Below are 25,587 nucleotides of genomic sequence, written 5' to 3'. Positions count from 1 at the left end.
CTCCTCCTGTTTTATTTTCTTTCAGCCCCTGATCTCCAACTTTTATCTCCAGAGACACGAGACACTGTAAGCACTGTAAGAAACACTGTTGCTCCAGTGTCCATGCTTTCTCCAGGCTGAATGAAGTCTTTCTCCTGATCCCGTTCCCTACAGACCTGACCACAGCACTGTGCTCTCTCTCTCTCTCTCACACACACACACACACACACACACACACACACACACACACACACACACACACACACACACACACACCTCTACGTCTTTGCATTACCTCTATCTTGGATCAGTTTGGACCACACGCTCATCCTGTCTGACACGAGCAGGGCTGCAGGCTGATGAGCTGAATTACTCAGATGTTCTCTCTGAGAACTTGAAACCCTTTATACACACTGGCTTCTTCCTGGATCTCCATGGGATCGCTTCTGTACTGAAAGTGTTCGCATTTGTACTTGTGTAATTATACGTCTGTTTATTATTCACCGGCAATGTTTACTGCTGTGGAGTAATTTTCCTCCTCAGGGATCCACACAGCACTTTTTGCATTTCTGTGCTCTAAAAAATGGTTCTGTATGATTAATGGCTCTTGAGTTCTAAAAGGGGAAGTGTGTAGAACTGCAGGTGAGAGAAAACCTGAGGAGATAATAAGAGACGTGCACAAAGAACCAGCCAAATGGACTGAGAGATGAATGAGGGATGGGACAGACAGACAGACAGACAGATAGAATTCTATGAACATCCATCCATCCATCCATCCATCCATCCATCCATCCATCCATCAAAACCCTACAATGTGGTGTCTCTGTATTAGAAAGGAGTTCTGTGTAGAATCACACCATTATGCTTATAAACATCCAAAGATCCTTTGGGAACCAGTTTTCCCATAATAACACCATAAAGAGGTTTCTTTTTTTATTTTGCTGTATTCATTTCACTTTCCTTTAAAGAGGGAACCTTTAACGAAGCAATGTAGAAAATACAACGTACTGTTTTATGGAACCCCGGTTCTAGAAGTTAGGCTCCCAAATGATATTCTGAAGTCTGTTTTTTTTTTTCCCCAAGAACTTTAAAAATAAACTCCTGCAACACAATGGTAGTAAAGACAATCAAACTGATCATCTAAGGAACCTGATCATTTTTTAGGTGTAGCTCTGTTAAGTTCTGAGGTTTATCTATCTAGTGGAACGTTAAACTGCCTGTAGGACCCTGTAGGGTTCCTCTATTGGGAAGAAAATATCTTTTCCCTATAACTTTGTCCATTAAACCTTCAGTGGGGCATTCAGACGTTCGGTCTCAGACGCTGTGACTGGAATTTTCCATTTGGAACATTCCGGTGCCATTTTGCCTCCCAGCAAGTGGCTGTAACATTTTCCACGCTTTGCATGTGAGTAGAGAGCTTCATGTTCCCCAGAGGAACCTCTTAGTGAGGACACCATTACAAGCTCTGTAAACTTCACCTGAGGTACAGAAGTGCGCTTCTCTGTACTTTCACATTTGAATAACAAAGTGTGGGCAATCAAGCGTTTTATTCACCCTGAGGCGATAAATAAAGCGACACCAGCGCATGGAAGATCGGCTGCATTGCCTCTGGGAGCGCGGCTGCCTTTACACACAGAAAACCGTTTAGCCCTCAGCTGTTCACCTCCTTTTCTTTCCAACAGCTGACAATCTGCACCTTTGAGGTTCTTACGTTGAGAAACACACACCTACACCGAAAGAAACAGTACAACGGCGTCTCACGAGAGCATGTAACCTTATTCCAGAGCGCTCAGGTCCACGGTGCGACTCGTTTAATGCTACCACGAGGTCTTTTTGAACATTTTCTTCTATACCTCTTTCCAGACAGCAGCTCTGTCAGAAACCTGATCATGAAGCTCAGGGTTGGTAGAGGGGAACGAGATTTTTTTTGGCATTGATTAGCATACAATTCAGACATCAAACATTTTGACCTTCTACGTTTCATAAATGGAAAGTTTCTAAATCATCACTGTATGAGCAAAAGTATTGGGACACCTGACTTTTTCAGCAATGTGTGGTTCTCCACAAAGTTGGAGGAACACAGATGTCTTTTAGATGCGTTAGCATGACATTTTCCCTTCAGTTGAACTAAAAGACCCAAACCTGTTCCAGCTCCATGAAGATATGCTTTACATGGGTTGGATGTATGTGGAAGATCTCCTGCTGAAGAGCTTCAACCCTACTGAACAGCTTTGGGATGAATGTGTAAAAGCTGACTGCAGCCCAGACCTTCTCACCTCACCTACATCAATAGCTCTATAGCAGGCCACTCAAGATCTTCCAGTCCAACCGTAAGCATATGCTGGAACAGGTTTGAGTTTCCTCATTCCAGTGAAAGGACAATTTCATGCTACGGCATCCAAAGACGTTTTATACAGTTGTGTTCCTCCAACATTGTGGTAACAGTTTGCTGGAGAACCACACATTGCTGGAAAGGTCCGGTGTCCCAATACTTTTGCTCATACAGTATGAATTAAAGTTTCTTTATTTAAGAACGTAGGAGGTCAAAATGTTTTGAAAAATCACCCTTGTGACTAAATAAAACTCACAAATCTCCACAAGCAAATCTAGTGGAACATCATCTCAGAAGAGTGGAGGTTATTACAGCAGGAAATGGAGTGTCGAATGAGATGTTCCAAAAGAAGCACACACAGCAATATTATGGTCAGGTGTCCACAAACTTTTGTCCATCTTCATGTTTAGTTCCACGCTGGTCCTGTAGATGGCAATGGCGCATTGAAGATCTCGTTGTCCTCCTAAAAATGTCGTGGCTCCTTGTATTATGTTCAGAGAATTTAGAAGAGGAATGTTTCAGAGGGCACGACGCAGAGCAGGATGCTAAGTGTGTCATCCACAACAAACCTGGCACTGACGTTCTGGAGCTACGCCTACAGCTCCATGATCTGTTGCCACAGATGTCGGGTAGCCAAAATGCAGGTGGATTTTTTTTTTTTTTGGTTTGGTTTGGTAGTTTTCTTTTTTCTTTCTTTCTTTCTTTCTTTTTTTTTTTTTTTTTTTTGAGGCTGCAGATCCCAGATACAGGCAGAATTTCCCATGCTGTCCCTATGGTTACCAGCATGGCTTCAAGAGACAGGGCTAATGAGACGTGCAGGATATTTCTCTCCGAGTTGTTCTGTAGGACGTGGACAGGCAGAGACTGAATTTCAATTAATGATAATAATAATAATAAAAAATGTGATTAAATGTGAAAGTGGTGGGTCACAGGAGACCTCTCACAGACAGTTATATTACACCTGCTTCATCAGCTCTCATTTATTCCAAATGTCTTTTAAGCTGTAAAACACTTCTAACTGGGCAATGACAACAAATAAACAAACACCTAGTTGTAAACAAATTGCTAGCTCTTGTTCTTAGTGTGGCCATATTATAAGCTTTATGAAATTCTTACAAAAATATGTTTCAAAAATAACAAATGCACCGAAAAGAAAAAAATCCAAATGAATGAATGATTAAATAAATAGAGGTCAAGCAAAAAATTAACAAACAGACAGATAGAAACAAACAAAAAAATAAACAGATACCAACAAATAAGTAGAAAAAAAAGAGGGAGAAAAAAAAACAAATAGACAGAAACAAATAAATGGATAAAAAAGATAGATAGATAGATAGATAGATAGATAGATAGATAGATAGATAGATAGATAGATAGATAGATAGATAGATAGATAGATAGATAGATAGATAGATAGATAGATCAATCAGTGGATAGATAGACAGACAGACAGACAGATAGACAGACAGACAGACAGACAGACAGACAGACAGACAGATAGATTATTGTCTATATTCTCGCAGTGTTTATATTAATATTTTATTCTCTATGTCGATCTCAACTTTAAAACTTTACTTAAGGAACTTTCCATTTCCTTTTGGGATTCGAACCAATAAACATCTGGTCACTATATATATAAAAAAAGAATAGTAGCTAGTTCGACACGTAGCCTTGTACGCCAGACTATAGATAATAGAAAATCTGTTTTGTAGCAGATTTCCAGCTTTCCACTTTCCCCAGATTCGGTCCCCAGCTGCCGGATCTCAGAAGTGTTGCGAAGAGAATCGTGCTTCAATCAAAGCGTTGGGTAATCAGCTTTCAGGCGGCTTCCTCCGAGCGACGCCTCGCATATTCGCCCTGTCATCTCGGCGCATACAAATATTTGTGCATCAGTGCCAAACACGTGCAGATGTTATGCAGATGTGACGCAGAGCGACGTGGAAATTGGTTTCGTGTCAGGGATACGGGATGTAACGAGAATAAGACAGAAGGACAAGCCAAGGCATCGGATCAGCACTCGGAGGCACAAAAGAAGCCATTTCACGTGTCGTGCTGCTATCAATGGAAACTGATGATGGCTTTTTTCCTCCCACTTTGTCATCGTGTGGCGGGAAATAGAAAAAAGAAAAAAAAAACGTCATGGTCCCTGACAGACAGCTGCAGGGATCTGGAGCAGGACTCAACCTGGGGGTGATTGCAGTTCAGAGGGCACTGCTTTTACTGATAGCATCCTGTCTCTGCAGCGACTCATCCTGCATGCCTCGGTGGTGTTTTAGCCCCAGCTGCTGCTCCACACACACACACACACACACACAAACACACACACCAGACACTCGTCCCTACTGTGTCGAAACCAGTACCGTGACACATCATGATGTGCACTTACTGAATCCCGGCCAACTCCGGCACTGGAGAGTCTAATTCTCTAACAAATCCGTACACTGAGTCTTATTTACATCTGTGCTCTACATAAACCCCGGAGCGATGGCACCTGATGGAGAGAAATCCCACAAACTGGGACAGACTCGTTTAAGATCCCACACCGTTCCTGAAACCTAGCGTTCACACCACATCTGCCTTTTTTTGTAACCTCTTTTCCGCTGCTGTCAGCTTCTTATTTAAGTGGATCAGGTTGCAGGCCCAAAAAAACGTCAGGCATAAGATTAAGTAGTAGGTGCTGTCTATCATGGTGTAGCGTCTCCCGTCGGGACCCAAATGTCAGGCGATTAAATGTCTGCGTTTTGCCGTAAATCCCAAAAGGAAGGTTGTTGAGAAAGTTTCAAACTCTACCCTTTATAACCTTCAGGTGGATGAGTTAGCAGGCTAACAACGTGGGATTTTTAATGACTAGCATTAGCATGCACTGTAACCTGGAAAATATATCTGCACCTCACAGAACATCACACACACTCATTCATACTCGTTTACACAAATCCGAAATAACGAGATGCAAACTCAAAATATTAGGTCAAAGAAATGACAGTGAGATACCTGCTGCACAACACCATCAGTGTCTGGCTTGTTTATATGCACCCTGTACATCATTACTGTAACAAGTCCAGCAAACACGCCAGGCCGCTTGAGCGCGGGATGAAATGAAGTATGGAAAATATGACGTGGGGGCCGGCGGAGAGCCACACTGCAGTGCGCTCTACAGTCAGCTGGATAGAGGCAGCTTCCTCCGACACGGGGATCAGTCAAGGAAAGAGGATTAACGTCAAAACACATAAACAAGGTAAACAGAAATGGCACCCTGGAAGTCCAGACACCTTCACACTCACACACACACACTCACACACACACACACACACACACCCCTCCGATTTCACGTCTTTGTTGTTCATTTTCAGAGATATTGGAAGAGGATCAAATTACTGTACACAGCTCATCAAAACGAACCCCCACCATCATCTGATTAAATGTTTACAGCCGAGCTGCTGTAAAGCAAACGTATTACTTTGTTGGACGCTAAACGCACGAGTTGAAAATACTTCGCTTGCAGAATGCGATTGTGTTTTTATTGATTCGACTGATGAAAAAAAGTTTCCGTTTTGAAAGTTGTTAAATCGATTTTCTGGCGAATCGATGCGGCGGCGCTTTAGTCCTCAGCTCTCTCTAACAAATCAGCTTCTAAATTCAAACCTTCATGCTAATACCACCACCAACACACCTGATGGATTGTTAACTACCCAAACTTTGTCTTTGATGTAGCTGCACTGCATTTGTGGTCTTTGAGACCTACATTTGTCTCAATGTTGGATTTCTCCTTAATATGACATTGAATAAGGACTACTTTGTAAAAAGAATGCTATTTATTCTGTTATTGGGTTATTGCACAATAGAACCGTTTGATTTTTCTACATTTTTCAAGAGAGTTTGAAAAGACTTGAGTCTCTTATCTGATTTGTCAAACGATGCAATGCGGCAGCGCTTTAGCAATTTAGTCTGTCCAACGCTCTGAAACAGGCCAGTTTCTAAACGTTTAGCTTTTATGCTAATACGATCGTCAACACATCTGATAGATTGTTGTTGTAGATGCATTGCATTCTGGGTATTTAAATCCTCCTTGTTTTTTTTTGCATGCAGAATTTGTAAATTAAGATATTAAGCTCAGCTGATTAAACATTTCAAAATAACGAATCCCAATTTAAAAAAGCTGAATGAATAAATGAATAAATAAATAGGGGTCAAGCAAAAAATAAACAAACTGACAGATAGAAACAAACAAAAAAATAAACAGATACCAACAAATAAGTAGAAAAATAAGAGGTAGAGAAAAAAAAAGAAATAGATTGACAAACAGTTATGGATAAAAACAAAACAAAAAAATAAAATAGTGAGATAAAGAAAGAAAGATAGATAGATAGATAGATAGATAGATAGATAGATAGATAGATAGATAGATAGATAGATAGATAGATAGATAGATAGATAGATAATGCTGCATGAAATAAAAACAAAAAAAACAGAATTCAATGATTTGCAAATCTCATAAATCCATATTTTACTTACAATAAAATGTTTTTCTATCAACTATTAAAACTGTACCATTTGAAGTGAGAGATTTAGAATTTTTGAGATAAAATAAAATTTTTGATAATTTTCCCCTCTCAAAAACGGGGAGAAGCAGTTGGGAAGAAGGAAACAAAAAGAGGGAAAAGTAAGTTTTGCTAAAAAGAAACAGATTGAGAACCATTTTGCAGTGTAATGGGGTTAATTGACAACAAGTCAGTAAGATGTTTGGGTATAAATAGTGTATCTTAGAGAGGCAGAGTCTCTCAGAAGTAAAGAAGCAGAGATTCACCAATCTGTGAAAGACCGTGTCAACAAATTGTGGAAAGTAATGTTCCTCAACATTAAGGCTTTAAATATCTCATCATCAAAAGTCATCATACCTTTTCAAAATACATCATAGTATTATGAGAAGGTCTTTTTATATTAGAAGAGTCCTGGTGCTGAACTGACCTGCCGGACCTAAACTAAAAACATTCGTTACATAAAGAAATTAAAAATATGACAAGGAATACCCAGGACTGTTAAGCAGGTAGAATCCTGTATCAGAATTATCAACAAGGCGTCAACAAGGGGTCTTTTCAATCTCCACACATATGTGGACTGTTGTTAAATGTTCTATTGAGAATAATATTTTTTGTGTCCCTTTTTTGGATTTGGGTCTTGAAGAAAAAAACTAGATATTTATATAAAAAACAATGATATTAAAGTTGAAATAGTGGCGTTTTAAAACATTGTCCTCACATTTATTGGCTACCGGAAATTTGTCCCCCATCGAATCCACTCTAACTGCACTAACAACTTGACACAAAGACACAAATGAGTCGCCCAAATTAAACAATTAACAAGCAATAAATTAGCACCAGAACCCGTATATAAAGCTAGCATGATGCTTATTCATTTATCTAGAACTTTCTCACAGCAGGACAGTTCTTGCAATCCCTTGCACGATCCACACCATGCAGGCGGCTCGCAAACACTTCAGGTCCAATCTCCGGCTCCTCCATACACCGTCGAGCGCTTTTCATCTTCTGTGCGTCTGCGATTCACGAAAGAGCGTTTGTTATTTATTTATTTTCGCTAGAACTTTGCACCATCAATAACGATCTGACAATTTCTGACCTGGAATGGCTTTTTTTATTTATTTAATTATTTATTGTTGAAAATCTATATATTTATTATTCAAGAGACTGATTTTGAACTGGCGGCGGTCATCGATCATCTCACGCGCAATTGAATCAGCTTTCATGGTGTAGCTATGGGGGGGGGGGGTGTACAGAGTTTCCCTCGCTCTGCTCTGCGTTGTCCTTCATCAATAATGAATCTCATCTCCATGCTTCTCTGAAGGAACAGCTTCCTGTTTCAGAGAGAAAGAGAGAGCGAAAGCTCGATCTGCTGCTTTTATGTCATCAAAGGTGGAGGTTATAATGATATGCAGTATTCTAATTCGATAAACTCGTGTTAAATAATACGCTTTGCCCGAACACGTCTTATTTTCATCTGACTGAAAACTCGATCACGTGACCCTTCCAGGCTTTACTGAACACGATTAAACATGGCCACGTTTACACTGTTGTGACTAATGAATGGGTGTGTCCAAAGCACAGAACTGTAGCTAGCTGTTAGCTAGCAGCGCCGTCAGATTCACGTAGCCTTCTTCATTTACCCCGGCGTGAATCGGTAAACGTTTTAGATTTGGTAGAATGCTATGCTAATGCACACCAATCGCTAGCAAATTCATGCTAGCACTTCCAAGCATCAGAGGTTATAGATATTTCTAGGAATGTTCCACTTCCTGCTTGAGTCCCAGGTGTTTTGCTATTAATGGTTTTCTTGACTGAATACACAGAAATGCTAAAAAAAAAAATTTATTGCCTTGTGTAGAACAGCTTGTTGGGGATTCTTCAAACTTCGGATCCATGAATTTGGACTTGATTCAGTTTACATGTTTATTTCACCTCCAGATGATGAAGTGTATTTATTTTGACTTTATAATGCACTCGTTTGGATGTACAGAGTAATTTGCAATGCAGACTTGCACTATAATCGATCTAAATACTCGATTCAGGTCAGGGGGGCGGATCTAGAAAATTATTTTTGGGGTGGCAATGGGGTGGCATGAAAATTATGAGCTGTGGCAACAATGAAGCTAGCATCCTTGCATGGTTCTTGTGGATTCAAGGAATAATATACACATTCGGTGTATACACTGGGGTGCACAATTTTTATTTTTGGCAAATTTTTTTTTTTAATAAAGACTGATATATATATATGTTTAGAAAATACCAAACAAACAAATGCACCAAAAACAAAAAAACTCCAAATGAATAAATGAATGAATGAATGAATTAATAAAGAAAGAAAGAAAGAAAGAAAGAAAGAAAGAAAGAAAGAAAGAAAGAAAGAAAGAGAGGAGAAGCAAAAAATTTACAAACAGATAAACAAATTTTTTTAAGATTAATTAAAACAAATAAGTAAAAAAAAAAAATTAAGCAATATTTTGATCCTTTTAATCAGTTTTCCACTGCAAACATTGATAAGTTTTAACTCGTCAATGCCGGGAAGTGACCATGATATCAGGTGATTATCCAGTGCTCGGTCTGAGGACACACACCATTATAATTCTCTCCACTTCACCTTGGGCTGTTCTTCACCCTGTAAATCCTCACACCCGCCCAGGTTATCACTAAAATCACTAATGCATAGCTTTCACACGGTGCTAACTTTTCAAATAAGAATGCGACTCTGTTGTTGTTCAGTCAAAAAGAAAATCGTTTAACAAAAGCAGGTACTCTTTATTTGTAAATGACATTTACAAATGAATATTTACATTACGTAATCTTGTATTATTATTCCTTTTTTTCCATACAAAGTGGTATTTCTCACAAAAATAGATCTCTTTTTTTTTCCCCAAAAACTTTAAATATCTGTACATTTTTAAAGAATATTATATACAAAGCAGGTGGATCCACCCGAAGGAGCCAACAGTCCAACAGAAACCGTAATCTTCTCGGATGTTCACATTTACAGCGACTGAGAAAACAATATAAAACAACAAACAAAGTAAATAAGGTGAACGCACAACATGGGTCATGGCACCAAGAGGACGGGTGTAGTATTGACGCCACACTGGATATTTGGCAGCCGATTGGTGACTCGCACTATTTTCTGAAGATTGAGTCGGTATGTAACGTCGTAAATAAATATCATTTATTTCCAGAAAATAAATGCTCGAGTATTTTACAAGGCTCCACGGGAGGCTCGGACCATTACAGGGCTCTATGGGACCCTCGGGCCGTGAAGTGATCAACAAATTGCAAAAAAAGTCCGGCGAAAAGCTAAAAAAAAAACCAAAACTAAATAATCGAGAAAATATGATCTTGATTCATGGATTGAACTCCCTTAACTGGCATTATATCACAGTGCTGCGAAATTCCTCCATTCTGATTGGTCGGAAAGGTCTATGAAGTATATGAGCGCTCGGTTAGAATGCACTAGCATCTCCGTAGTAAAGGCTGGATCTGATCTACGAACAAAAACGGTTGAATTATGTTTATTTATTGTTCAAGGACGGAGTCTCCAGTGTTATAAAGTGTTAAGTGATTGGAGGGCAGAGCTGGAGGAAGTGAGTGGTAAGGATCACACGCCTGTGTGGTAATATATTTAATCAAATGTATAAATATATATATATATATATTATATTTATTATTTTATGGGAGCGTTCTCTCTTGCAGTGAGTGAAAAAGGGGATAAAAGGAGGAGAGACGAGAGCTTTTAGAGAGACAGAAGTTTAGTATGTGTACGTGATGAGATTTGAGAACCTTCCACCTGCCTTTCATTCCTTTCTTTACAGTTTCTGGAAGGGGAGACAAACATGAGAAGCTAATGCGTGAGCGCTATAACGTGAGACAGAACAGGAACTAGTATTAAATGTAACCAGTGGTGGACAGTGGCATCCACCAATCAGGGTCGAGTACACGCTCTGTTTTGAACTCGTTCTGATCGGCGCTCGGTGCATCTACTGATCACCAACATACAGTTCAGCATCAGTTCAACAGAACATTTAGAGAGGAATAAAAAAACTCCAGACTCGAACTCGCCACAACACATGTGACTTTGTTTGAGTGATTTTTTAACAAGTAGTTTTTGGGCTCATGATAATTGTAATAGAAATCAATCAGTGTTTGACTAATTGATATAATTCTATTAATAGATCAGTGTGCTAAGAGTCACATTCGAGTCTTTTAACATCAACTGAGTCGATTAAATGAAAATGTAATAAAAATGACTAGAGAACATTAAAGCTGTAATAAATCATAGTACTTTGGATACTTAAGTATATATTTTGATTTATACTTATATTTTATATAAATTCTGCCCACTGTTGGACGAATAAAGATAATTCTTATATTATCATATAATTTAAGGCAAAAACCTTAAGGGATCAATTTAACTTTCACTGGAGTCAATACATGGTTTGTGCACTTTGTCCACCACTGAATGTAACTATAAATGGATAAAAACTATGATGCTTCTTCTGGTTATTCAAACGATTCATTTGCTGTGGTATAAGAGGAATAAAATACTGCAAGATGTGTTGCTATAGGAAACGAATCAACTTTAGGGTGGCTGTTGATATTGATTGAATTTTGTCACTAATAAATAATGTGTATTAACTGATATTTGGATAAATCCTTCACTCCAGCACTAAGAATCCACACGTGAGCATTATCGATGTCTGTAGCTGTCCAGGCCTCTCTTTGATAATACTGTGGGAAGTGGTTGCAATAAACTATTAGGTAGTCAATAGTAAAGATGTTCTGATCATTAGGTTGTGAGTTCAAATTCCAGCACCACTAATCTGCCACAGTTTGGCCCTTGAGCAAGGCCCTTAAACCTCAACTGCTCATTTGTAATAAGATCATCTCCTGATTGTGAACGTAAATGTATATTGGCATCTAAGTTCGTCGTATAACAATCAGAAATGTGTTTAATTGAATTTTAATTATAATACAAACTTGGTTAATTTGATTATTTAAATCAAAAATTGTAATATTTAAATGTTAACGTGACTGACAGTGTAACCGATGAGTTACACAATGTCAGTCAAGAGAGCCTTCAACCTAAACATTATGAGGACTGTAGCAGAATGTTCCAGTTGAAGGACGTAACCAAGACCAGAAGGGAACCTGGCGTCATTTCCTCAAGCATTTCCTGTGGACCTCTTCTGTTCTGATCTGCAGGAGCGTGATGGAGCATGTGAAGGTGAGGAACCCTTCGAGAAATCAAACCTACACGTCATGAGGACGCAACTCGAACCGTGCAGCATTCTGGGGGGGGGGAGGCTTCAGAAAACCCGGAACGTTTCAGGTCTTGCACCAAGCCTCCTTAGATTTGTGTTTTTTTTTTCTTGGATACAAAATTCAAGGACACTCTTAGAGTGAGTTACACAACCGAAAAACACTCCACTGGAAACGTGAAGCAGTCCGTCTGTCTGTCCGTCCCCACCCTCGCAGATCCACGTCGGCCTTAAAGCATGTGGGCGTGTACTGGATGGGATGGGTATTGGCTCCTCAGACTGTGCTTGAGTCTCTCTTCAGGAAATCTGTGCGAACCACCGTGAAAGGTCCGGAAAGAAACAAAAAAGACCCCGAACGCTAACCGGTACGAGGAGTTCGCTCGTGTCAAACCATGGTGCAGACGGTGTTGAGGCTGGGGTCGAAGCGCACCGCTTTGCCCTCAATGCTTTTGGTGTTGGTGTTGTACATGGGGTTCTCGAACGTGGCCTGGCCGTTGCTGTTTTCGTGCGGGGAGCAGCCCGAGAACTCGGCTTTGTCCGTCCTCCTGAAAGCACAGAGCGAAGAACAGAACAGAACAGACGACTTCAACCCATCAAGCATGGAGTCTCTGAGTCGCTCCGCATTGAACCTTCTATAAATAGCATCGAATTGATTTCTTTTATAATAACATTTCTTTCCTTTTTTATACATAAACTGAGAAAAAGTATTCAACTGAAATTTCATTAAATGTAAAAAACTGTCATGTAATCAAATATTTGAAACATATTACATATCTACATGCACATGCACACACACACACACACACACACACACACACACACACACAGACACATATATATATATATATATATGGACAAAAGTTGACACCTGAACCCAAGTTTCCTCAGTGCTTTTCCCACATTTAGTCCTAAATTGCTGTTATAATAACCTCCACTCTTCAAGAGGTTTTACTAAATTTTGTGAAGATTTATGGAGATTCGTTGAGTCACAAGGGTGTTAGTAAAGTCAGGTCTTGATGTAGCTGAGAACGTGAGGAGGCCTGGAGTGCAGTCAGCCTTCAAAAGTGTTCAATATGGTTTAGAGCTCTGTAGCAGGAAATCTTCCACTCAAACTAATGTAAAGCAGATCTTCATGGAGCTGGAAGAGGCTTTGTGCACAGGCCCATTGTCATGCTGGAGCAGGTTTGGGTCTCCTAGTTCAAGTGAAGAAAATATTTCATGTGCCTCCAACTTTGTGCTAACGAAAGGCTGAGAAAGTCTGGTGCCCAATGCTTTTGTCCATATAGTGTACCGTTCGAATGAATTAAAAATATTCACAATAAAAAACAAATCGAATGGCCTCCGTTTGAGCCGTTAAACCGAATGCGCGTTCATACCGCTGTTTGTAGAGATAAAATCCAAACCCTGCGAATATCAAAGCGAAAAAAGGCACGAGAATCGCCACGGCCACGGAGCTGCTGTTGGTCCCAGGTGGTGCCTCGGAGCTTCTCGTCGTCTCCGTGATGTTCTGGCCTGTGTGCCAAGCAAACATGATCGATTCTATTTATCTGCAGGATAAATCCATTTTATACAGTGACATTAAAAAAAAAAAAAAAACATCTTCGCTACTGTATTTAAGTCATTATTGAGTTTTACTGAGTATCAAAGCAAATTTTTTCTCTACACAATTCAACAGATGCACTTTTTACTCCACTGTATTCTAATGGACAATGAGCGATACCCATTAGACCCTTGTTGAAGATGTCATTAAGCCTCTACGCTCCCCTACGCACGTCTACTGCCTGTGAGCGACGTTTTAGCGCCGCTGGCCTCGTTTTTAATCCGAAAACAGCTAAAAAAAAAAAATCCAAAAACTTTGAGAACCAGCTTTTTGTTCAAGTTGAATAAAAATTTTGCCAAAATCCCTGAATATTTGGGTTTTATTGATCTAAAATTATAGAATTTTTTTGTCCTTTTACGGTTCTTCTGCCTTGTGACATGATCCTGCAATTTTATTTGTTAATTGAAAATCCTTTCTTTTTTGTGTGACTTGTTTGATCTTTGTTTGATCTCGTGTGTTGAAGAGGCTGTTGTGTTGATGGTTAATGCAGTGTCGAGGTGTACAATTCCATTTGTATTTTAGAAAAGAAGTAAAACCTCACAAATCACCTCAAAAACCTGTTTTGATGTTGAGGACGAGTGCAGCTTTGGGTCTACGTTCAATACGAGTCAAATACTCAAGTGCTGTTTAAATCAGATCATCAAAGATTTTTACTCAAGTCATATTGAAATTGGTGACTTGTGTAATTAAGGAAAGTTTTGCAGTATTAAGCACTTTTACTCAAGGATTATTTTCAGGTTCTCTTTACACCTTACATCAGGCTGGTCGTGGAGTAGTGAGGGGCGTGGCTTAAAAGCGTAACGCACACTTATCGAATAGTATTATAATAACATGCCTGGCTGTGCTTTATAAACTGTACATGGCTTGTATTACAGAATACATAGCATGACCTATTAGATTACATGATGTTTTACCACATTATAGAGCACTGATGGAGTTCACGACCTCCCAAATTCAGTTGCATTGTGAAGAAGGTTTAATTCTCAAGGTCAGGACAATGACAAATGAAAAATCAGCCATTCGAATCATTTCAAGAAACACACCTTGTCTCTGTAGCCCAAACTGTCCGTAATCCCGGCCCTGGATGTTGCCTTGGAACACGTACGGTCCTCCATCTTGCTCGGCTGAAACCTGGCATTTTTTTTTTTTAAGAAAAGAAATAAAAAAGAATAATGAAAGTCATCATAAGAGCCACTCGCGTTGAAGCGCGATTTCGAGAATGAACGCATTCATGTTTTTCCACAAAAAAAAGACTTGAAAAGTCGGAGTGTTAAAGTGTCAGATGGAAAAGGATGTTCGCGTCGGAGGTCTTGCACTTTAAGCGAAAGCAGCACGTGGTTATTAATGCACACTTAAAATTCGGCTTCAGCCGGAAGAATGAGTCCGTAACTCAAGCGAACAGGAGGAAACGTTGAGGCGAGAGCACATTTACTCAATTATCGGCTCTCGGAGGGAATAGACGCTGCTCGTCGCGGGTCCATCGGGTTGACGTCGAAGGTGCGCTAGGCCATTTTTTTGTACGGAAAACATTTCAAACGCGATTAAAAATAATAGTTCAGGCCGTGGCCTCGGGATGATGAGTGGATTACACGGCTGAGGAAACCTGTTCTGAGAACTGTTATGATCCGGAATGTTGGTGTTTACACAGGCAGGGAGTCGGCCATCTTTAATGGCCCTTCACACAAAGGTGACCTTTATCTCAGACTGAAATCGTTAAACGCTCAGATGTTTCACCTGTCAGAAAAAAACCCAAAATAATAATAATGATAATAATATTAATAATAATAAGCAGCTTTCTTTTCCTGTGCGTTTTACTTTCATATTGCACTTGAAATGCACTTACTGTCTAATCAAAGCCCTCAGATGGGGGGTGGGGGATCTTTAGTTGGGGGCTGTTATTAAAAAAGGGGCTGTTCTCCAGGCCAGGTGGTGTTATTATACACTGTTGTGTAGTCTATAACGTTCTATATATTCGTTTTATATAAGTCTTTTACAGATTGAACGGCTATTTAAACAGCAGACTGCCCCATCAGCTTCACACACACACACACACACACACACACACACACACACACACACACACACACACACACACACACACACACACACACACACACACACACACACACACCAGTACACAGCCAGACACAGTCTAATAGACTTGGCTTCCCCACGGCAACCCATCAAACACTTGCCAAGATGAGCTCGCAGCTCCCGTCCCGCCACCCGCCATGTTTTCCAGCCATCTTTATGACTAACGCACTCTAGCAGAAGGTAAAACCATGCCCGGGTCACTTCCGCAAGACTCTCTAACTGCCTTCTTGCCCCCGGGCTGTCAGCCTCTTCAGCACCCTGTTGACACTCCACCTTTATCACATGACTTCACACATCGCTTCCCCACATTTACTGCCCAGGAGCTCCTCGTGGCCGTCCCGCTCATTTCGCCTTATTGCCCCGCTGCCATCCCTGATGATTAAGTGTTAACGGTTATCGCAGGCAATTTGCTCGTATTGCCAATTTCCCTTCCTCATACTGTATGTAATCTCCGAGTCCGTTTGCATCAGGAAGGCCATGAACACGGCTTCAGCGTGGAAAAAGGTTCTTATATTTTTAAACAATTCTTTCATGCAACACTTTTGAGCTTTTTATCAGCACAATGCTTTGTTTAAGTGCATCGGTATCTGCTGCTACGTTCAAGCTTTACTTACTTCGTCTGGAGGTGGAAACGTGGCACGGGGTTGCACCTGCTTGTGTTATTGATATCTAATAAATGAAAGACCCCCAACACAACGTACTTTTGGGAATGATATGCGAAACTGATCGTATTCTCCAGGAGGTACATTAAACTTTAGATATTTATCAATACGTTTATTTACATTTATGGTATTTGGTAGATGCCCTCATTCAGAGAGACTTGCATTTATGTCATTCATATAACTGAGCATCTATGGGGCTAAGGGCCTTGCTCAGGGGCCCAGGAGTGGCAGCTTGGTGTGGCTGGGATTTGAACTCACAACCTATGGATCCACTGTCCAATCCCTATTTATATATATATACAGGTGACCAGAGCACACACTCATCATATGATACACAAAAGTTTTTGGACACCTGACCATGAGATCAGTATGTGCTTTCTGAACATCCCAATCCACATTATGTCCCCATTTGCTTATATATTAAACTCCACCTTACTTCGAAGCTGAGATGTTCCAATAGATTCTGGAGTGTTCTTGTTTTCTCAGTGTTCAACAGGATTTAGAGCTCTATAGCAGGAGATCTTCTACATACATCCAACCCATGAAAAACATATCTTCATGGAGCTCAGTGCACATTGTCATGCTGGAACAGGTTCGGGTCTCCTAGTTCAAGTGCATCCGAAGGCGTCCTGAACAATTGTGTGTATCCAATTTTGTGGCAAGTGTTTGGCAAAGTGTTAAACATTGCTGGGAAAGTGTGGTGTCCCATTACTTTTGTCCATATTGTGGATGTGAGTGTGTGAGTGAAACAGATTGTAGGACTGTCAGAGTCACTGAGAGTGTACATTAATGTGTGTAATCATGTGTGTGAGTGTGTGTATGTGCATGAAGAAGTGATTTATGTTACAGTTAGTATAGTCATAAGCAGCGAGCAGTGAAATGGCTCCTGGGTCCTGCTAAACATGCTTCAGGTTTATAGCTCATGTCTGCTTGTTATCCGTCTCTCTGGCCACAAATTACCTCCATCCACTGTTTATTTTTCAGCAGACCAACACAAACAGACTTTGTAATGTAATCGTGATGCGTTGTGATTCAGCAGAGCCTCAGGCCATGGAAACGTTCACGATACCGCAGAAATCGCGGATCAGGAACGACGATCTGAGGTTTGTATTAAAGCGCTTGTCCACTCGTCTTCTGTTACACTGTTTATAGCGATAATGCCTGATCATGTTTGCACTGTCACTTCATTTCACCTCCAGGTTGATGTTGTATCAGTGTTTACACTCAAACACTCCACATCCACATTCCACATCACGTCCTCACACTGTATCTGCTTCTTCCTTTCTTTCTCGATTTCTGTATTTCTTTTGTGATCTTTCAATTACAATGCAAATTACTATAGTGTAATGTGTTGCTGTAAAATCTATCTGTCTGTCTGTCTGTCTGTCTGTCTGTCTGTCTGTCTGTCTGTCTGTCTGTCTGTCTGTCTGTCTGTCTGTCTGTCTGTCTGTCTGTCTGTGTATTCCTTTTGTGATCTTTCAATTACAATGCAAATTACTATAGTGTAATTTGTGTTGCTGTAAAATCTATCTATCTATCTATCTATCTATCTATCTATCTATCTATCTATCTGTCTGTCTGTCTGTCTGTCTGTCTGTCTGTCTGTCTGTCTGTCTATTTCTTTTATTTTTTCTATTTTCATCTCTTTTCACTTACTTATTAGTTTTTTTGGCTGTGTGTTTATTTATGCATTCATTTATTTGTTCATTTCTATCTATCTATCTATCTATCTATCTATCTATCTATCTATCTATCTATCTATCTATCTATCTGTCTGTCTGTCTGTCTGTCTGTCTGTCTGTCTGTCTGTCTGTCTGTCTGTCTGTCTGTCTGTCTGTCTGTCTGTCTGCCTGCCTGCCTGCCTGCCTGCCTGCCTGTCTGCCTGCCTGCCTGCCTGCCTGCCTGCCTGTCTGCCTGTACGTGATCGTTTCTATAGCAACGTTAAATTCACACCCAGGCCTGACAGCTTGCGGATGAACGTATAAAACGGCGCGTGCGCTCCTTTATCATTAGGGAACTGCAGGATGAGCTGCTCGAGAGAAATAAAAGGCTCTGCAGTAAGCGTGAACACCGACGCCTTCAAAGCAATAAATACATATAATAAAATGTTTTATTCCTGACTTAGTGTAATTTATAGATCACAGTGTGGAAAGGAACAGCAGCGTTTTCTTTACGCCGGGTGTCGTTTCATTTTCGCGTCTACGCTTTTATTACACAATGATTGTAAGCTTTATTTAAAAACACCCCGCGTACATCATCCTCATTTCCGTTATCAGAGATATAAACTATATTTATGGGAGCATTTGGACTCTCACACACACACACACACACACACACACACACACACACACACACACACACACACACACACACACACACACACACACACACAGAGTCCGGCTTACAGTTTTATAGCGTTTTATAGTTTTTTCGGCTGAGAAATGTAAATTGAAATTTTGTCTTATTTGCATGAACTATGCCTTATTTAATAAAGAATATAATTGAGTTATATAATAGTACACAATCATCTCCATATCAATCCACGTCCTCTACATCTGCCTCTTTTAATCCAACCACCTGCATGTTTTCCCTCACCATGTTCATAAACCTCCTCCTTGGCCTCCTGCCTGGAAGCTCCATCCTTAGCATCCTTCCACCCCATGTTTCTCCTCTGCACATAACCAAAACCCTAACAATACATGTGGGGGGTAATTAGGGGAAGTAGAAGCTCATTGTTTAAGGCTCTGGGTTACTGATCAGAAGGTCAGGAGTTCAAGCCCCGACTTCACAAAGGTGTCACTCTTGGGGCCCTCGAGCAAGGCCCTTAACCCTCTGTGCTCCAGGGGTGCTGTATAATTACTGAGTGTCAAATTAAATTAATAAAAGGATGAAATGAAGCACACGAACAAAACAAATCTATAATTCTATAATATAAAATAAACAAGTTTATGTTTTTACTAAATAAAACCCCTAATTTTAATTCAATGCCAAAATGTGAAATGCAAAAAAAATAATCAAAGACCAAAAAATAAAAATTATACACATAAGCCCCTCCCACAAAAACTCTCCTACGAAGCCCCTCCTACTGAGTGACCACCTAATGAAAGGGTAATACGTGATGGAACTGAAAATCATGAGGAACTGAAGAAGTGCTTACAAAGCCATCCATGGTCCACGTCTCCTCACTGAGCTTCGCCTGGGTTCCCTGCACCAGAGCCCTCAGGTGGAACAGCTGCAGGGTGAGACGAGCTTCACTGCTCTTATACACACCTGCATGGAGAGATAAACAGATCTGTGTAAGTGTACAACACACACACACACACACACCCCTTCACATTCTCACTCACACCTGCACAATTTCACATCCACGTGCGCGCGCACACACACACACACACATACACACACCTGCACACACACTCTCCTTTACAAACATTTGCGTGCACACACCTGCACACACAAACACTCATGAGCATACACCCACACACACACACACACACACACACACACACACACACACACACACCTGCACACAATTTTAATTGCACACATATGGATACACAAAAGTACACACACACACACACACACCTGCGGATACACAAAAGTACACACACACACACACACACACACACACACACACACACACACACACACAAACTTGAAAACACAACTTGACACACACCATTTACAAATTATTATTATTATTATTATTATTATTATTATTATTAATAATATTTTGGTCTTCCTTCCTTTCACCTTCCTTTCCTTCCTATATTAAATCCTTCCCCCTTTTTTTCTTCCTCCCTTTGATCTGTTTAGTTGGTTTACTGAGTGTTTGATTGCGATCTCATCCCAGTTGTCGCTCTGCCTCAGGAATCAGGATTCGTGTTGCTCTTTTACATTTCTCTTTGTCTCTTTTGTCACTTTCTTGTGTGACTTTCACATAAAAAAAAAAAACAGCACAGAAACTTACATAACTCATGAATGTGAAACATTTGCTCTCGCTGTATAATTAGAGCCTGAACACGCGTTGCATTCTCGATCCCCTGAAAAAAACATGTGACGTTCACAAAAGTTGCTGTAAACTCTGTAAACTCTGCTGTGACGCCGACGTGGACGCTGATGGTAGCGAACAGTGTGTTATTAGTTACTTACCTGACAGTAAGAGCTCTGTGTTCCTGTTGGTGAGAGTGGCGTTCACTCTGCCTGAGGTGGAGTTAAAGTCGCTGATTGTCAGAGTCACGGGCTGTTTCGCTGCCTTGTGTTCGAGAGAGCCCTTCCAGACGTACGCCGGGGCGAACACGTCGCCAGGAACTGCAATCGAGAACATTTAAGCTGTCAGACGCCAAGGGGGCGAAATGCACGTGGCCCCTTTTTACCTGCTGAGGTTTTTTTTTTTCGTTTTCTGCAGTAATTATCCCTTCGCGGTGATATGTACCGACTCTGACAAGGCGAAAAACGCTTCTCCGGAAGTCAAAGCGATTCCAGAGCGAATATTCAATGTAAAAATAAAACAGTGTGTGTTTTAAGTTTAAGTTTAGGCACTTAAAGGTGCTATTAAAAAAAAAATCTCACCGCTTGCTTTGGGACTCGGAGTCCCTTGGACAGGAAGTGTGGTTTTCTCCACCGGCTTTGATCCCACTGGAAAAAAACATGAGGAGACATGAAGATGATCGCAAGGATTAAAACACAGTCAACACTGTTTGATTGTTTGGGCTGGAAATAATAATACTACACTATACTGGGGCTGTAAGAAGATCACTATCACCCTGAAAATGAGTTACAGTACAGCAGCCAGGGTCATACAGAGGTTCTGGTTCCACTCAGAACAGGTCTCGCAAGGGTCCATCAAAGGAGTTGAGTTGAAATTGAACTCTATTGAGCACCTGTGGGGATTCTGAAGCAGAAGGTGGAGAAGCAGCATGTGTCTCACATTTAGAAGCTCCGTGATGTCATTATGGAGGAGTGGAAGAAGATCCCAGCAACAACCTGGGCAGCTCTGGTGAATTCCATGCCCAGGAGGATTAAGGCAGTGCTACATAACAATGGTGTTGACACTGAATATTGACACTTTGGACACACTTTTGACATGTTCACTGAGGGTGTACTCACTTTTGTTGCCAGTTATTTGGACAATAATGGCTGTATGTTGAGTTATTTTATTGATTGCTGAAATGTGAGGGGTTCATTTACTTTTGTGTGATACTGTATATTATATATAGGCACCGATCAGGCATAACATTATACCATTATGAGCGGTGAATGAAGAACACTAAGGATCTCCTCATCATGGCACCTGTTAGTGAGTGAATATATTTATTGGGCAGGAAAAGAAGCAGGAAAAATGTGCGAGCGTAAGGAGTTTGACGAAGGCTAAATTGTGACGTCTAGTCTGCAGTGGTCAGAAACTATCAAAAGTGCTCCAAGGAAGGAACAGTGGTAAACTGGCGACAGGGTCGTGGGCAACCGAGGCTCACTGATGCATGGGGGGAGCGAAGGCTGGTCTGTGTTGTTCGATCCAACAGACGAGCTCCTGTAGCTCAAACTGCTGAAGAAGTTCATGCTATTGATGCTCGAAGGGTCAGGGTTAACAATATTAGGCAGGTGGCCATAAAGATATATATGTATATATATATATTTGTGTTTGTGTGTGTGTGTGGGTGTGTGTGTGTGTATGTGTGTAAGTAAAAGTCCTACTTCGGCACACAGGCACTTTTCCACTCCAGGACCCGTCTGGCCTGCACACGCGATGCTCGGAGCCTCCGGTGAGAAGGAAACCAGTCTGGCACGAGTACACGAGCATGTACCCAAGTGAGGGCACCTCCATCCCCAACACACTGGCATGTGGAGGAGTGCGAGGCTGCTTACACGAATGGGCTGCATAAACACACACACACACACACACACACACACACACACACACACACACACACACACACAACACTACTATTACATCACTCTTCTGCTGATTATTTTTTTATATCAACACAACAGAACATCTTTACAGAGCAATCTTCGATGTAAAACATGCCAGATCCACCAATTTTCCCTCAAAAATGACATTTTCTATTACAGATTTACACTTCAGGGAAAAAAACCTGAAGCTTTTAATGTTCATAAAATCCATCAGACAGATCATCAGACAGATCATCAGACTGATCACATTTTCATCTTCATTCACAAGAAGCCTACAGGAGTGAACTGAGTTTCTGAAAGGAACCGAGCGAGTGGCACCACAGCAGAGCCTCAGGAGCACATGGCTTTTATTCACGCTCATTTCCTGAACAATGGTTTGGTTTTAGATCATTGAAAGCTTCATATTCAGCCCCGGTGTGGAAATGACGAGGTAAAATACGCAGCCAGATACAAAAGGTTGCCAAAACGTCTCTATAAATCCAGAGTGAAAACCAAACCCTCACGAAGGCACACGGAGTGACAGAATGAAAGAGAGACTAAATCAGAATGAGTGAGAGAGAGAGAGAGAGAGAGAGAGAGGGAGTATGGATGAGTGAGATAAATTTAGTGAGTGACAGAATGAAAGTGAACGAAAGCAAACGGATGAGAGAGATATAATGAATGAGTGAGAGAGTAGGTGAATAAGATAAAGAGTGAGTGACCGCATGAAAGAGAGTGAAAGAAGAGAGAGAAAGAATGAGTGAGTGAATGGTAATAGAGTGTGAGGAAGAGAGAATGCCAGAAAGAGTAAGAGAGAGAGCAAATGAATGACAGCATGAAAGAGAGACTAAAAGTGAATGAGTTTGTAAGAGAGAGAGAGAGAGAGAGAGAGAGAGAGAGAGAGAGAGAGAGAGAGAGAGAATGAAATAAGAGACAGAATGAAAGAGCCACTAAAAGTGATTGAGATAGAGGGGGAGGGGGTGAATAAGACAGAAAGTAAGTGAGTGACAGAGAGAGAGAGAGAGAGAGAGAGAGAGAGAGAGAGAGAGAGAGAGAGAGAGGGATAGAGGGAGAGAGAGAGACTTACGGATGCACTCAGGCTGGGCTCCGCTCCAGGTCAGGTCAGTCTGGCAGGTCCGTGTGGTGGAGCCCAGTAACAGGTGGCCGCTCTGACAGTGAAAGCGCACGGTGCTGCCCACCTGAGATATCATACACACTTTTAACAACTGGCAGTGAAGATAAACACACACACACACACACACACACACATACTCACAAAAAAACACACACAAACACACACCCACACTCCCTGGATACAGAACACACGTTTCACAGAAATTTGAATAAACTTTCATATCAGCATGAAGCACACGACGGTCAGCGGCGCACCTCAGTCCTGTACATCACAGAAAACTCGGAAACTTCACACACACACACACACACACACACACACACACACACACACACACACACACACACGTCTGAACGCTCCAATTTTTGTAATTTTCAAAACAGTTTAAAATTAAATGTCTGCTTGGTAAATAATACATATAATAATATTTTATAATTATTTTATACAAATTTAAATATATAAAAATGAAATTGAATAAATCAAATGAATGTTATGCACTTTTATTATATTGATCAAATTTAGTAATCAATGAAATGGATTAAATAAAATTAAATAAAATTAAAAATGAATAAAAGTATCCGCCTTGTGACCTTTGTCCCCTTTTTCCTCTGATCACAGAAACCTGCCAGCCACAGATACCGGAAATAATGACTTTCTATTCAGCTGTAATGTATGTAGCTTTGAAACGGGGATGAAGCTCTGAAGGCAATGCGTTTAAGAACGACACGTCTCAGAGGACAATGAAGATGACGGAGACGTCCGACGCGTCTTTTAAAGCGGAGGAAGTGCTTCAGGGCAGCGTTTTACTGAGCGATCCTGACAATAAGTCGATTGTGCTTTGAGGAAAGGGCAGTTGGGAAGGAGATCATGACTCACTCTCTCACACACACACACACCAATTGCAGATGAAAGACAGGAAGTAGCTGCATTATTAACGTGTGTATTAATTAATTCCGTAGTTTTTGCAGATCAGTTGCAGGACATTTCTGGAAAAAAAAAAAAACAGCTAGAAGTGACGTCTCTTTTTTAAAATTCAGTCTCACATTCATCTAGTGAGTGGTAGAGGAGTGTGTGTTAGTCCAAGTATGTGCTAGGAGAGTGTGTGTGTTAGGAGAGAGTGTACCTTGAAGCCTAGGCTTGCGTTTAGAGAACCGTATTCAGGAGTTCCAGGGTTCTCACATGTCGTCCTGGTCGGTTCTTTGAAGAGAGAATCATCATCATCATCATCACCATCATCATCATCATCGTCACAATAAATCCTACATACTCTTATGCTGTGAATTAGTTTTTCGGTTGACCGTTAGATTTCCAGGAAACAAGTCATGAAGGAATTGACGTCACAGCAGAATCAAATCTCAGATAAATTACAATAACATTAGTTAAAAATTAAGACATAACTATAACCTTGCTTTATAAAGCAAACATAAAAAAAACACAATCATCATTTTGTAAACATGTTATCGCATTTTTCGTCCCATCATTTTGAAGGAATGCGTATATGTATTAAGCCGAGGTAAGAGGTTATGGAATAACGCTTTGCCAGGTGTAAAACAGCATGTTCTACAAACAGAACGTCACCCAGTTGACCTTTAAACACACACAGTAGATTTCTGTTCTTTACGCTCTGGACTTTTGTATTATAAATTATTACCTATACATCGAGATTGAGAGCCGCTCCACGTTCCGTCGGCTTGGCACACATGTGTGGAAGAGCCCACCAGCACGTAGGGGGCGCTGCAGCTGTAAAATACCTCTGACTTGAAGATAAAACTCTGGCCTTCTCTCTTGGCATGGGCAGGGACACCCGGGTCGCCGCAGAACTTGGCTGGAAAACAAGAAAGAGGTCGATGTTGAATCCTGGATCGTGATTGGTAAAAAAAAAAAAGTCAGTAGTCGGTTTTCGTCAGGAAATAAAGTCGCGTGTTTCTGTTTTAGAGTTAAAGGATCGATCTTACATTCTTCACAACTGAGGTTTATGGGCCTTGCTTAAGGGCCCAACAGTGGTTGCAGCTTGGTGGGATTCAAACTCATGACCTTCTGATTAGAAGTGCACAATCTTAACCACTGAGCTACCACGTCTTTTTT

At 40.8% G+C, this 25,587-nt stretch overlaps 1 protein-coding gene across 3 annotated transcripts in view; it reads right to left on the bottom strand.

Moving 5' to 3' along the window:
- Window positions 1-9,597: 9,597 nt before the first annotated feature.
- The window catches only part of csmd3a (CUB and Sushi multiple domains 3a), a 245,184-nt gene continuing 229,194 nt past the window's right edge, over window positions 9,598-25,587 (bottom strand). For all 3 annotated transcript variants that reach the window (XM_083529477.1, XM_083529478.1, XM_083529479.1), the window contains 10 exons: window positions 25,154-25,327; window positions 24,626-24,699; window positions 23,458-23,569; window positions 22,173-22,352; window positions 21,051-21,116; window positions 20,631-20,789; window positions 19,636-19,748; window positions 14,766-14,853; window positions 13,499-13,634; window positions 9,598-12,667 (listed from right to left, as the gene is read on the bottom strand). In XM_083529477.1, coding sequence (XP_083385603.1) covers window positions 12,508-12,667; window positions 13,499-13,634; window positions 14,766-14,853; window positions 19,636-19,748; window positions 20,631-20,789; window positions 21,051-21,116; window positions 22,173-22,352; window positions 23,458-23,569; window positions 24,626-24,699; window positions 25,154-25,327 — 1,262 coding nt within the window. In that variant the 3' untranslated portion in view covers window positions 9,598-12,507. The remainder of the gene's footprint in view (window positions 12,668-13,498; window positions 13,635-14,765; window positions 14,854-19,635; window positions 19,749-20,630; window positions 20,790-21,050; window positions 21,117-22,172; window positions 22,353-23,457; window positions 23,570-24,625; window positions 24,700-25,153; window positions 25,328-25,587) is intronic.

Source organism: Silurus aristotelis, assembly GCF_946808225.1.
Source record: "Silurus aristotelis genome assembly, chromosome: 25".
NCBI classification, from domain to species: Eukaryota; Metazoa; Chordata; class Actinopteri; order Siluriformes; family Siluridae; genus Silurus; species Silurus aristotelis.
Note: the sequence above shows the minus strand (reverse complement) of the source record. Positions and strands in the feature narration are given on the sequence as shown.